Genomic DNA, 13405 nt, shown 5'->3' with positions numbered 1-13405 from the left:
ATCTTACAATCTCTTAACTACAAGATCAGAACTTCCATATCTAAAGTTTTCAGGACAATCAAAAATCTATTCACAAGAGGAGAGAAAGAAGTTTGGTCGAAATTTGAGGGGGTGCAAATTCACACAGAGAGGAGAGCGTGAGAGAGCGAGAGGAGAGTGGGAAGAATTAGGGATGACTAGCTGTCACCGTCACAGCCGGTGTTCGATAAAAGGAGAGAGAAACGTTTCAATGGTTCAGATTATTTGTGGTTAAATCCACGGTTATCCACGAAGAATGTTTTGAAAACATTATTTACACGTACGTTCCGCGACCTTTTTGCCCCAAAATAAAACAAATTTAGGGAGGCTGTTGCCGGTAAAACAGAAAACGGTTGAGGATTAAATTTGTTGAATGAAAGATCTCTATTTTATGGGTTTTTTTTCGAGTTTTTCTTTCTCAAAATTATGGGCTGATGGACGCTCAGTTGGGGTTGAAGGTTGAGGAAAGAAACAATCACCAGATGGAGGTGGTTGCAGTTGAAGGAAAGAAGCCATAGGCAATAGGTTACTCTGTTCTGTGATGGCTTCTTCCTTCAACTACAACCATCTCTGTCTGATGACCAAGAAGAAGAAGCTGACGATATTCGTTACACTTAATCTTTTCTGAGAGCAGCGTAAGGATCGATCTGACTTAAGGTTATGAGGGTATTCCATGGACAAACAAGCCAATTAAGGTCACCCGGCCAGAGATTCTTGTGGATGTTGAATTAAATGGCTTCTAGGGTAATGCGCCTTTTGGTAATCCATGGCCATTTCCACCTTTCTTGTTTAAGTTATTGGTAACAGAAAGTATCACTACTTTCATGCATGCTCCATGGTTTCTGCAGGTTCTTCTGGCGACAGAGGCATTACCTCTGCTACAGTTCTCTACTCTTTGAAGGTANTTTCCGAGACGCGATGGAATTGCATGGCGACCTTAAAGCCTTCCAAGTGATCGACGGGGTCCCCCGACCCGTCATAGGTGTCGTACTTGGGCAGGCGAAAACCGACCGGGAGCGGGTCCCTCATGACCTCGTCAGCTAAGGCCGTATCATTGGTGAGGTCGGGCTCGCGGTTCCCTGTCTGGTTTTCTGCCACCTTTCTGATCTCGTCCTTCAGGTCTAAGATCATCCTCTTTAATCCCGAGTCCTCGGACCTCTGTTTGTCTCCTTGGTGCTGATCCCCATGCGGGTCTCTGGCGGCGCGTCGCGTCCTACTTCAGGGCGCGGGGCTCTCCCTTGCTCGGCTTCGAGGGTCTCGACTGGCCCTCGTCGATCCCATACTGCTTCGGTCTTCTTCTCGAGCCCTCTCAAACTGGACGTGGGGACCTGGGGGTGCTCCGCCGGTCCTATGGGAGATAGCTTTGGAGACCTCCCTCATAGTCTCGGCCATCCGGTTATATTTGTCCTGGAGGTCTTCGAACTGCTGCCTTGTCACGTACTCCTGGGCCGCGGGAGGCTGATGGTCGCTGCCTTCAAGTACTGAATATCCAGCCGACCGCTGGTATCTGACGGACACTTCCCGGTCATCATGGCCCCTTTCTCGTCCAATCTCCGCCGAGGGAGGAAGCTCCCCTGAAGGTTCTTCCCCCATGTCTATGTTGGACGTCGCTCTCGTCCTTTTTCAGTTGTAGGTTCTCCCCACCATTACCGTCGTTCCCACGGACGACGCCAATCTGTTGCTGCCAAAAACCCCGTTAGTCCAACCTACACAAACACAGACGACGGAGGCCCGGAACTTTGTCCGAGGTTAGTCCTCCGACGCTCAAGTCAGGGTCGGCCGCACAGTTCAATAAGAGAGTAATGGTGAGGGTATCAGGGCTTACCTTCCCCTTTCTTCCGTGCCTTCTTATATAGCTCTTTGGCCTTAGGGTTTTTCCCCCTTCTTCCCTCTTAGAGTCCTACTCGAATACGTCCAACCTTCTGGGGGGAATATTCCCCTCATGCAGACGACGTGATCCCGCGTGATTTTACGGGCGTGCCTCGGTGATTGAGCGTGCTCGAGTGTGAGTGGTTTCTTGGAACCTTCGTCTGGCGGAGGACACGTGTCTCAGAAGCTACACGTGTCATTGCCCCCACCGAGAGGTTATTTTGGCTATATCACCCACCATCTGGGCAAACTGCACAGGTGGGTAGGTGAACCCACCTATAGCCCAAATGAGCTCCGATGGTCTCTCTCCCATTTATGATTTTCAGCAAAGGGTTGGTGAGAGGAGTAAAGGAGAGGGAGAAAAGAGGAAGAAGAGAAGGAAGAAGGCTTCCCCCTTGATTTCCAGAGCGGCAACTTACCTTTTCGCCGTCGGAATAGTGTCCGATGTCTTAAGATCTGCGTTTTGAGGTAAATAGCGCCATAAACCCATGGAATGTGATGAAACCCTTTTTTGTGTGTGTCAAATCAAAGAGATCATGGAACCCTTGTGTGATTTCCTTGAAGGTTTAAGGAAGGGAAACAAAGATTTGGAGTTATTGAGGTAACATTTTGAGTTTGGAAAGAGGATCTTAAGTATTGGGGTTTCTCAAACTAAGGTATGATTTCATTCCCCAAACCTTGATGTTAACTTAGATCCATGGAATAATCAACTAGATGAAGCTTAGAATGTGTGGGAAATGAAGTGGGAACAACCTCCTTGGATTCCCAAGAGGTAGGATGAAGGAGAGAAGAAGTTCAGCAAAACCTGTAGAACACTAGTGGGTAGGACCGACGGGTAACAGACCCACCATCTGGGCAAACTGCACAGGTGGGTAGGTGAACCCACCTATAGCCCAAATGAGCTCCGATGGAACTCAAACTCACCGACAACCTTCTTCGCACAATTAAACGTGTCGTGACCATATCTTACGTCTTTTTATGATTCCGAAATGGACGAATTCTAAATTCCTATCTGTGTTAGGTTGCAAGACATTCGTGTTCACTCCGAATCTTACCCGTACCGCAAGTGCATATTCTCCTGCAAGAATATGTAAGTGGGGAGAGGACTTTGACTTTATTTTTGAAGTATTTTTGGCATCGTTTGCATTCATTTGTATAATATATTGACATCATGAATGCCATTCTCATGCATATGCTTGAATACTGTTTGATGCATTTAGAACTGAATATTTGTATCCTAAATTTCTAAATGCTTGTTACTTGCTTGGAATTATGAGTATGGATTTATCAAATGTTGGATTATGATGATGATTGCCGAACATGTGTGGGATTTCTAGAATAGATGTCGTAGTCGGCTTGGAAACAAATGCATTGGTATACCGTGGTATAGGACACAGAAGTACTATGCAGTTGTACTATCTCATACAGGAGCATGAGGTTAGGATTTCACATTCCCTCATGCTACGACCCTTCCCAACAGGGGTTTACATGTTGGGTTATCACTGGGGGGAAGCACCGGTAGCGGACCGCTGTGACGGTTAAAAGTACGCCCGATTGATCATTAGGACAGTCTTTTACAATGGATTGCACTCACATTTTGGACCTAACCAATTCCAAGACTTCTTCGGAGAATTGGCTAAGTTACAACAACTTGGCTCGGTTCGAGACTATCAAATCCGGTTTGAAAAGCTCCTCTCGAAGGTGGAGCCTCTTCAATCAAACCGGCAAGTTAGCTTCTTTGTTAGTGGATTGAAGGATTTGATCAAGGTTGATGTTCTCGCAGGATGCCCCACAACTCTTTCCGCAGCTATTGGATTGGCTCGTTTGTACAAGGCGGCAATCATTCACTCAAGAAAGAAAACATCCCACCTAACATCGAACCAAATAATCAAGGTTTAATTCTTCCCGTTCGTCGACTCGCTTCAATGGAGATGCAAGACAGAAGAACTAGGGGAGTTTGTTACAATTGTAATGACCACTTTGTTCCTGGACATTGATGCAATAAATTATTCTTGATCGAAGATTGTTACGAAGAGGAGGCATGGGAAGATACCGGTCTCGAGGACAAGACCGAACTCTAGCGGGAGGAAATTGTTATATGGGGTTATGAGTTGTGTCATGAGTGGTTATTGTGATTAGTTATCATAGGTTATTGTGTCATGGTGGTAAGTTATTAGGGTTAGTTATTGTGAACGGGTAGTAGTGGTAAAAGTGGTAGGAGTGTTGTAGTTGTAACTAAAGAGGAGTTTGGCCGGTTCCCATCTCATATGTGGCTCTATTTAATAGCTTAATGGAATGGAAAGGATAAGAACTGTTTTCCCCTACAAATTCTCTATTGAGAATAGAGGCTCGGCTACCTCCCAATGAAGCCAATTAAATCCCTATTTTCTCTCCTTCATATTATCCTTGTTTTTCTCAAGATAGTGAAGAGAGGTAAAACCATGCACGTACCATCCTCCTCGATGAAGCAATCCTCCGAGCCTCTCTTGTTTCTTGTGAAGAAGAAGGAGAGAGAGACAGATAAGTATTAATAGATTGGAAACCCTAGAGATTTATGAAACAATTACCTGCAAAACCAATCTGGGGAGCAATACCCCAATAGCTGATTGTCCTCGATGAAGCAATCCCCCGAGCCTCTCTTGTTTCTCTGAGCCCTGTTCCCCTCAAACAGTTGTTGGAAACCCACAGAAAGAGAGGAAAAAACGATCAGAGAGAGAGAGAGAGAGAGAGATACCAGCTATTAAGGACCAGAGATGGAGACTCACAAAAGAACAGGGCGGGGGTGGCGCGGACAAGGCCTAATTATATATTAGAATGTAACTGCTTGAATTGGTGTTGGCTCCGGAATCAACAGACAACAGATGCATCATCATCCTTGCGAAGAAAAAGTCTCTCCATAGCCCTCGAGACTCCCTCTTCTTCCTCGTTTTCAAGAACAATTCTCGCAATAGCAGTCAACAGCACGTCATCGTCACTGTCAATGAGAATACTCCCATTAGAGCTCAACCCTGTCTCTGTCTCTGTCTCTGTCTCTTGACCCGGAGAAGGACAAGCTGCCTCATCCTCCTCATCCTCCTCATTCTCAAGAACTAATCTCGCAGTAGCCCTAGATCCTCCAACCCCAACATATGGGCAATCGAAGAAATCTGCTACCCTCATGGCACTTGAATGTTGATTAAGCATTTGGTGTTCATATTCCCTGTTCTCAAATGACCAATTGGAGAAATCTGCTGCCATCAATTTGTCACTCGAATGTCGATTATGATTTTCCTGCTCAGATTCCCTGTTCTCAAATTTCCAAATGAAGAATTCTGCTACCATCATTGCAATCGAATGTCGATTACGTTCTTGCTGGAAAGGTTCCATGTTCTCTAACAGAAGCTTCCAGAATTTTACTCTACAATACGCTCTAGACGCATCAGTATCCAAAGAAAGCTGGTGACGTAAGTTGGATTGATGAATATGTAAATTCTCAATTGCATCTTTTCCGTGTAACGGAATCCCAAACCAATCAAACCCTTTGAAATGATGAAGATAGATTATATGTGGATGAGTAGTGAACTCAACGTCCTCAATTCTCAGAGTATGAACACAGCTGGTTGTTTTGCCTCTTTGGCGTATAGAAGCAGAAATATCACAATAGATGGTTTGTGACCTAAAATCAGAGGGTAACTCCAAAACAAGGCACAAAATCAACCTCTTTTTATAGATCCCATCAATGGCAGTCAAGGAAAAACTTCCCAATGGCCTATCGGGTAATAGGGTACCCTGCAAATCAGAGGAAAGGAGCCCTTAATCATCATCAAAGAACTAATTATAAATACTAATGGCAGCTTCTAATTAGAGTAGGGGGAAAACAGTAACTATAAGTACCTGGCCAAGTATTTTCCTTGGAGGTATGGTCAAGTTATGGCATCCTCGCGCATTGACTTCTACCAAGGATAGTTTTCCCTCGAGGCCTCGAATCTCCTCTAGGTTCACACAACCCTCAAGACATAATATTGCCAAAATATTCAACAATGACAAATCCGGTAGTTGAACCAATGAAAAGCAATCTTCACAACAAAGTTCAACTAAACTTAATGGAAGCTTTGGGAGGTATTCCAACTTCACACACTTAAAAAGGTTCAATTGCTTTAAATATCTCCAATGTGACAGATCTATTGGGAGGGATTGAAGCGTGGCAGTCATTTTAAGCTCCATTAAATTCAAGAGCATTGAAAAATCATCAGGAATGTTTGAAATACCATCTCCTTTTAAGTTAATTCTACGCAAGCACGTCATTCTCCTCATTGATGTTGGTAGTTTCACTAAGTTATCGCAACTATCAGCATCTAATATCACAAGCTTTTCTAATAGTCCAACACCATCGGGAAACTTCTCAAGTGATCTGCAATCCCTAATATTCATTTCTTCAAGAAAAATCAACTTGGAAATAGTATCTGGGAGTTCTTCAATTCCTAACCCCGACAAGTCAAGTTGAACCAGAGATTTTAGATCACCAATGGAATCAGGCAACCTCTTGAGTGAAACACAACATTTAAGAATAAGAATTTTGAGTTGACTCAACTGCCCAATGGAGTCGTCTAAGTTATCCAAGGATCTACAATTTCCAAGATCTAATCTCTCCAAGTGAGGGAACAATGAAAAGTCTGGGGACTTAGCTAGATATATGCAGTAGCTAAGAATGAGAACTTTCAAATCATGGAACAACTGTCAAACAAAGAGAAAACATTACCAATAATACTATTAGCCCTCCTATTCTCATTGGTCGCGCCCACTGGTGTCTACTAGCATCAGCGGGTAGCGTTCTCTTGCACTAAAACTTAACAAAAAAATCCGAAAGGAAAAGAAAAAGTTAAATTCAATACCTTATTTTCATCTTGAGACCTGCTAATCCAAGCTTGTTTAATCATGCTACATGATAGGTCAAGATAAACCAGTCTCTCATGATAAAAATTGGCCGGTAGACTATGCAAAGGACAACTCTTCCATCTGAACCACTTCAACGTAGAAGGAAGGGATGGAAAAACTCCCTTGAAGTGTACTGAATTAATGTCAAGAAATTGTAGACTCAAGTTCTCAAAGCATTCACTTGATAAAGGAACACTTTGCAACCCAGTGGGAAGGATCATGCCTTTTATCTTGTCAGCTCCCTACAATAGAAAATAGCCGAAGTAAACGGAAATTGGTGGACACTAGAAACTCAAATAAAATCAAATCAAATCAAAAGAATGAAGAGTGATAGGAGCGTATGCTGCTATTCTGAGTGACACATATACACATGCATATGCACTTGCACATGTACACACACACACACACACACACACACACACACACACACACACATCCCTTACCTTGTGTCCTAATAATTGCCAGATTTCGCCATTAGACCATAACTTATTGTGATTACTTGGTTCCATACAGTTCTCTTTTAAGACAATATTCCTCCCCATATCTCGAATCTGATCATGCATACTCAAGTAGCAGGCACCATACTCATTATATTCAAATTTTAAAAGGGACCTTTTGAGTAGTGTATGCATTGTAAATCTAGGATGATAGCCACAAGCTTCCCAAATGGAAATTATAGTTTCTTTCTCCCATCCAATGAAAAAGCATGCAGAATCGAGGAACATAGATTTTTGACACTCGTCTTCTAGATTATCGTAACTTATCTTCAACATTCTCTCGACTTCTTCATCAGGAATTTCTTTCAGTTTTTGTAATGTACTTTCCCACACTTCTTTGTCTCTAATGTCCAGTAGGTAAGACCCCAGCACCTCTATAGTTAAAGGAAACCCTCCCAAACACCGTACCACATCTTGTGAAAGTTGCATATAATCATTAGGAGGTTCCCTCTCTGAAAAGGCATGCCAACTAAATAGTTGAAGAGAATTTGTAGGGTTCAGGTTTTGAAGCCTGTAGATTTTATCTTTACCAACTTTAGCCACTTGCAAAATATGTTGTTCTCTGGCTGTTATAATGACCTCACTTCCTTTACCAAACCAATCGAGTTCACCAACCAAAGCATCTAACTGTTCTTTACTATCCACACTATCAAGAACAAGAAGAACCTTTTCGTTGCAAAGCATTTGTTTAATCAAAGTTTTTCCAACATGATGATCACCTATGTCAATTTCTATTTTGCTGATGTCTTTAAGAAGTTGCTTCTGTAAAGACGCTAGGCCCTTGCTTTGCATTGCTTGTTCTTTAATGTCTGAAAGAAAACTATGTCGATAGAACTTTGAAAGGATTTGATTGTATACAGCCTTGGCAACAGTTGTCTTTCCAATACCACTAGGACCACAAATTCCCACGAACTGAACATCATTGGAATCACTATTTATTAATGATATCAGATTTGTGACGTGGGGATCAATTCCAATAGGGTATTTACATGCAACCAAGTGGTGGCCACATTTTAATTCACTCAAAACCCTTTCGACAACTAAATCAACGAGCTCTGCTTGAAACCTGCAATCATTTCATATCAAAAGAAAAATCACAACTATGTGATGAAAATTAAACACTAGTGAGAATTTGGTATGAGTAAAAATTGGAAATATACATCCTTGTATACAAACTAAGGGTGCAGTTGCTTTTGCTTTAGGTCTTACATATATGTAGATAACATGGGGTGATAACAGAACATGAGAATCCAAGTTACTAGCTTATTCTAATACTAAGTGACTTGGAGCTATCAAATATTCTATATCATAAGAGGTAAATTGAACACCTTGAGCTTTAAACAATGTTGAAGATCCTAGATCAAAATGGGTATGAAATATCTTATTTCTTGTAAAATTTTGAATCACTTGAGATACGAAGGGGAGGTTATAAAACATATTCCGCATACTCTTTTTCCTTCTGGTATCAAGTTACTAGCTTATTCTTTTTTTTTTTCTCTCGATATGGTACGTTGTCCTTATTTAAGATAAAACAGTTTAATATGTATTGAAACTCTACCAAAATACTATGTCAGAGGAGGCTAGGTGCTTGAGGATGGTAAAAAGATTGAACATGCTGTAACTTAAATGAGACTTGATTTCTTTCAATGGGTAAAATTGAAATTTTCAAATATTTAAACTCATTAGTTAAGTTAGAATAGTGATGCAGTTGGGCGATGGAAGGGATCTCTTTGATTTGAGAATTTTACTATTTACTTTCCTTTTTGGTTTAGAAATTAGTTTGATAGTATTTTAATTTAGATTTGATTTTTATTTAGTTGCTATATAGATTAGTTTCTATTTTCAAGTAGTTGCCATTAATTGTCTCATTTTTCCTTTATATTGGACATGTAATCGATGGAGTTTTTAGAGAGATTTGAAGTTTTTTTTGAAGAATTGAAATTTGGTATGAAAACCATGGCTGCCGTGGGCTATTTTCCACCTCCCTGATTCTCTGAAATCTTCTTTTCCCACTCTTATCTTCTTCTCTTGGTTCTTTTTTCCTTCTTTGCTTGCTGTCTATGCTCTGTTCTGGGCGGTAATCTCAGGTGTACAAAACATGTTGCTGAACCTTAAAAACCCATCGATCAGGTCTGAGATTTGGACCGAAGGTTGCTACCTCCTAGGCGACACAAACCCTAGAAGATCTCCTCCCAAGCTTGGTTCTGCTGTGAGAAATCGATCTCAGATTCAGATCTGGCTCTTGCTTGCAGCCTGGAGAAGTTCAAAACTTGTTTTACCTGATTGAAGCTTGCTGTTTGAGATATCTATCTGCCGGAATCAAGAGACTTTAAGGCTGGCAACCTTCGTTTCGAATTTCAGGTCAAACCAAGCCCTATCGAAGGAGTCCTACCGATCGGAAGTTTTTTCTGTCCGCTGGTTTCTGGTTCTCACGACAAGAAGAAGAAGAAGAACATGTTTTTTTTTTTATTATTTTAAAAGAATTTTCCCTGTTATTACAATTAAGCCCTTGTTCCCAACAGTTATATTCCATTACCCCTTTTCTCTTTGGTAAAATTCAGAATAAGCCTTTGTATTAAAGTTGTAGTTCTAGAACTACCCCAGCTACCATATAATTATTTCTAAGGCCCTGCTTGTTTTTGAAATTACAAGAATACCCTTCAACCATTAAATTTGAGATTTTGGTCATTTTTGTGGGCCATAAGCGATCCGATTTAGGTCGTTGGAATCCGGATCCGCATCAAATAGTCTTAAACTTGTTTTGATACCCCCAAACAACACTTTTTAAACTAGAAGAATCCCAAACGTCTTTTCTTCGAACATATGGCACTTTAGACTCAAATTACCATTTTTTTAAGGGTTAGCACAATCCATTTGATGGGCAGAAAATTGATTGACAATATTCTTATTTATCCAAAAAAATAATAATATTATCTTTATGTTTAAACATTTTGCTATTATGAATAAATGTTAATTAAAATTATTTTTATTGATAATAATTGATTTTACTTTATTAATTTTAGGATCAAACTATATTGGGAGAATGTTTTGAGGAATCAAATCGGATTAGTATTTGCCTTGACCTACCCTGATTATTGGTCGATACCATATTGGTGGAGACAAAGAGTAAGGATGCATTTAGTAGTCATCCGAAAAAATGTTTCTGGCGTTCTTTACGTTTTATGGGAACAAGAAAACAGAATATTCCGTTTGGTGTCCATGGTTCGTTTTTCAATTTTTTTTAAAACGAACCCAATAAAAAAAAGTCACAAACTAGAAATGTTGAAACATGATAACTATGTTCCAACAATTGAGTTTCATTCCAAAACAGAATCTTGACAATTTTAACATAGAAATGGAAAATTCTGGTTTAAATAAAACATAATTTTTGAAATAGAATGATTACCAAACGTGGCCTAAAAATTTTGAATTCAGGGGTATTTTGGCTGATCAAGTTCGATCTGAATTGAGATAAAAGAAAAAAAGAAAAAAATGATATCGATCTTGATCGATCCCAACCTGGATTCTATCTTCTCAAACCTTGATTGAGAGAAGAGAGGAACATAAATTAAGGGCCCGTTTGATAACATTTCAAGAAACGCGTTTCTAGAACAAAAAGCCTTTGATAAAACTGTTTTGTTTCATTTGTTTTTAGAAATAGAAATTGAAATTTCTACCTATTCATTCATGATTCAAAAAACGACCACAGCGAAATGCCAACATTAAATCTGTGGGATTAATGAGACTTACCCATTTGTGTCTTTGCTGAGAACGCGTCCTTTTAGATTCCCTACTTCTCTCAAAGCTTGCCTCCACCTCTCCACAATTTGGGGCGCCAATGTCTTCTCATATTCATGAAACGGTCCTTCAAAACTTCCAGCTTGATTTCGAACATGCGACGGCTCAACGTCAAAGAAAATGGGTAAGATGATTTGACCGTCGGATTTGTAGCAATCAAGCATAATAGAAAGTTCCTGGAGACACCATTTACTAGTGGCGTAGCCGTTGGAGATGACAGGAATTGAGATTTTCGACCCTTGGATCGCTCTCATGAGAGATGGGGAAATGGATTCTCCAAATCTTATATTTTCATCATCAATAAAGACATCGATTCCCATTTTCTTCAGAGCTTTGTGAAGGAAACTAATGAAGTTATTGCGAGTATCTGTACCTCTGAAGTTGAGAAACACATCGTGTCTGAAAAATATAGATGAAGAAGTAGAGGAGGAGGATTCTTTGGTTGGTTCCGCCATGAAACTGCAATTGTAGTAACAGTAGAGAAGTTATAGAGAGATGTTGAAGAAAAAATGATAAGCAAAATCATGTGAAGATGTGATAAACAAATTACCTAAACTTGCAGATGAAGTTGGTTCTGCTGTGAAACTGCAGTTGCAGTACTTGATTGATGTGGCAGAGATGTTAAAAGATCTTTTCTCCTGTATATACTGCTTGAATATGCGAAAGACGGGGTGGCAGAGAGATGTTAAAAGATCTTTTCTCCTGTATATACTGCTTGAATATGCGAAAGACGGGGTAACCATACCAGAAGACTTTGGGGAGATGTCTTTGACGTCCAAATTAATTCCTTGAGGAAATTAACGAAGAACTTCCAAGAAATGAACTGGAATTTACCCAAAAAAAAAACCCAAACACGCAGCTTCCGAGAAACAAGAGATTGTCACAAAAACGTGTGGGTTCCACCATGGAACTGATATGGAAGAGGAAGACTCAACCTGATCAGGTAGTCATCGGTGGTGTTCCGTAGAGGATCGAGCGTAGAGGTAGAAGTGTTTTGTGTTGGGAAATTACGGTTTCATCGGCATTTTGTGTGGGCGTTGATTATAATTCACTCACTAAGCCTTGTTTGGCAGCCAAGAGAAGAAAAGAGGGAAAAAAAAGAATTTAAAGTGAGAAATAAACACATAAAAATCATTGTGCAATCATGCTTGTTTGTCCTTTTATGTCTTTTGTACTAATTTTTCTTTTCTTTTCTTGATTAGCAAATATAGCCTTAATATGGGAGTTGTTCAGTTAAATCGAATAAAACAAATTATTATCTTGAATATGATTTTTTTTTCTTCCAAAAAGAACAAAATCGTGATTTTTAAACTGAAATGAATTATGTGGCCGAATCCAACTTATTCGTGTAATTCATTTTTATTTAATTAACTTAAAATCATATATAATACTTTCAATGGTCACCCCTGCAGTTTACCCTAATATTATAACTATCCCTCATAAAATTGATAATTACACTTTACCCCCTATAGTTGAGTGTACACCAACTTCATCAGGGAGAAAAAGTTAAAAGTTATGTTGTGATGTGGCTTAGTAGATATTTTTTAAAGACCAAAATACCCTTACAAGAATGTGAACTTCCTAGTATTCCTTCAACTCTTCAGGGTTGAAAACCCAAGATACCCCTTTTATTCTTCCCAACCAAAAACCCTACCTACCCTGTATCCTTCGATCTACAACCTTCTGCTGCAAACCATGATAATCCAGTGTCCTCTGTTTAGTGAAATCCCAAAAAAACATCAATAGAAGAAACCTAATCCATTTCTAAAACTCAATTTCCTCATCGTAATCCCTTCCCAGAGCCATCTCCTTCCCAAGACTCTAACTTGAGCTCGTTGGATTAAGGCAACTATAGTCCATAGCAATAACAACTCTAAGGTTTAGTGAATCTCTTGAATGACATCGTTACTGCTCTAAGTACCAACAAAGATGTTCAGGGTGAAAAGATCATATCTGGAAGATGAGATCCAGAGCTTTGTAGGTTGGGGGTTTCAAATCCTTGGTCAATTGAAGGAAATTTAAACTGATTAATGGCAAAGAGGGAGTTCCCGATCAAAAATCTCATCTTTGCCACTAACTTCATCACCGTTGCCACAACTATTCTTGAAAAACTTAGGCTTTCTTTTATGGAGGGGGATTTAATTTCTTTAGAATGGGTTTTCTCTCAAGCCTCTAGTTTCTTGGAGAGGATCTGAGCATTTTATGAGTGAGATTTTTAGGATTTTGGAGGCTTTAAGTTCCCCCCCCCCTCCCCCCTCGTCTCTTGGATTTGGGTTTATTGTCACGTATTCGATTATCACAATTAGGAT

General features: G+C 40.0%; 2 protein-coding genes across 5 annotated transcripts; both read right to left on the bottom strand.

The window, feature by feature from the left end:
* Window positions 1-4206: 4206 nt before the first annotated feature.
* LOC122077777 lies at window positions 4207-6975 on the bottom strand. 4 transcript variants are annotated; one of them, XR_006139956.1, is made up of 5 exons: window positions 6759-6975; window positions 5761-6600; window positions 4653-5655; window positions 4455-4541; window positions 4337-4379 (listed from the first exon to the last, which is right to left on the bottom strand). XR_006139956.1 is itself a non-coding variant. In XM_042643647.1 (3 exons), exons 1-3 carry the CDS (start codon window positions 6801-6803, stop codon window positions 4735-4737), a joined length of 1806 nt encoding a protein of 601 aa, XP_042499581.1. In that variant the 5' UTR covers window positions 6804-6975; the 3' UTR covers window positions 4548-4734. The 4 variants fall into 4 exon arrangements, 1 of the variants encoding a protein (XP_042499581.1); XR_006139957.1 differs by having other exon boundaries at window positions 4207-4541; window positions 4622-5655; XR_006139955.1 differs by having other exon boundaries at window positions 4207-4541.
* Window positions 6859-10519, bottom strand: LOC122078113 (disease resistance protein RUN1-like). Its single transcript, XM_042643975.1, has 3 exons — window positions 10476-10519; window positions 7414-8364; window positions 6859-6934 (listed from the first exon to the last, which is right to left on the bottom strand). Exons 1-3 carry the CDS (start codon window positions 10517-10519, stop codon window positions 6859-6861), a joined length of 1071 nt encoding a protein of 356 aa, XP_042499909.1.
* Window positions 10520-13405: the final 2886 nt, after the last annotated feature.

This window comes from Macadamia integrifolia, chromosome 5 (assembly GCF_013358625.1).
Source record: "Macadamia integrifolia cultivar HAES 741 chromosome 5, SCU_Mint_v3, whole genome shotgun sequence".
NCBI lineage: Eukaryota > Viridiplantae > Streptophyta > Magnoliopsida > Proteales > Proteaceae > Macadamia > Macadamia integrifolia.
Note: the sequence above shows the minus strand (reverse complement) of the source record. Positions and strands in the feature narration are given on the sequence as shown.

Coding starts and splice junctions, on each gene's coding strand:
- LOC122077777 (XM_042643647.1), bottom strand. CDS start 6,803: ATGATTAAACAAGCTTGGATTAGCAGGTCTCAAGATGAAAATAAG. Junction 6,601..6,758: donor GGTCTCAAGATGAAAATAAG/GTATTGAATTTA, acceptor TTTGTTTGACAG/TTGTTCCATGATTTGAAAGT. Junction 5,656..5,760: donor CAAGGAAAATACTTGGCCAG/GTACTTATAGTT, acceptor TCTGATTTGCAG/GGTACCCTATTACCCGATAG.
- LOC122078113 (XM_042643975.1), bottom strand. CDS start 10,519: ATGGACACCAAACGGAATATTCTGTTTTCTTGTTCCCATAAAAC. Junction 8,365..10,475: donor TTTTCTTGTTCCCATAAAAC/GTAAAGAACGCC, acceptor AAATGATTGCAG/GTTTCAAGCAGAGCTCGTTG. Junction 6,935..7,413: donor ATGCATACACTACTCAAAAG/GTCCCTTTTAAA, acceptor ACATTAATTCAG/TACACTTCAAGGGAGTTTTT.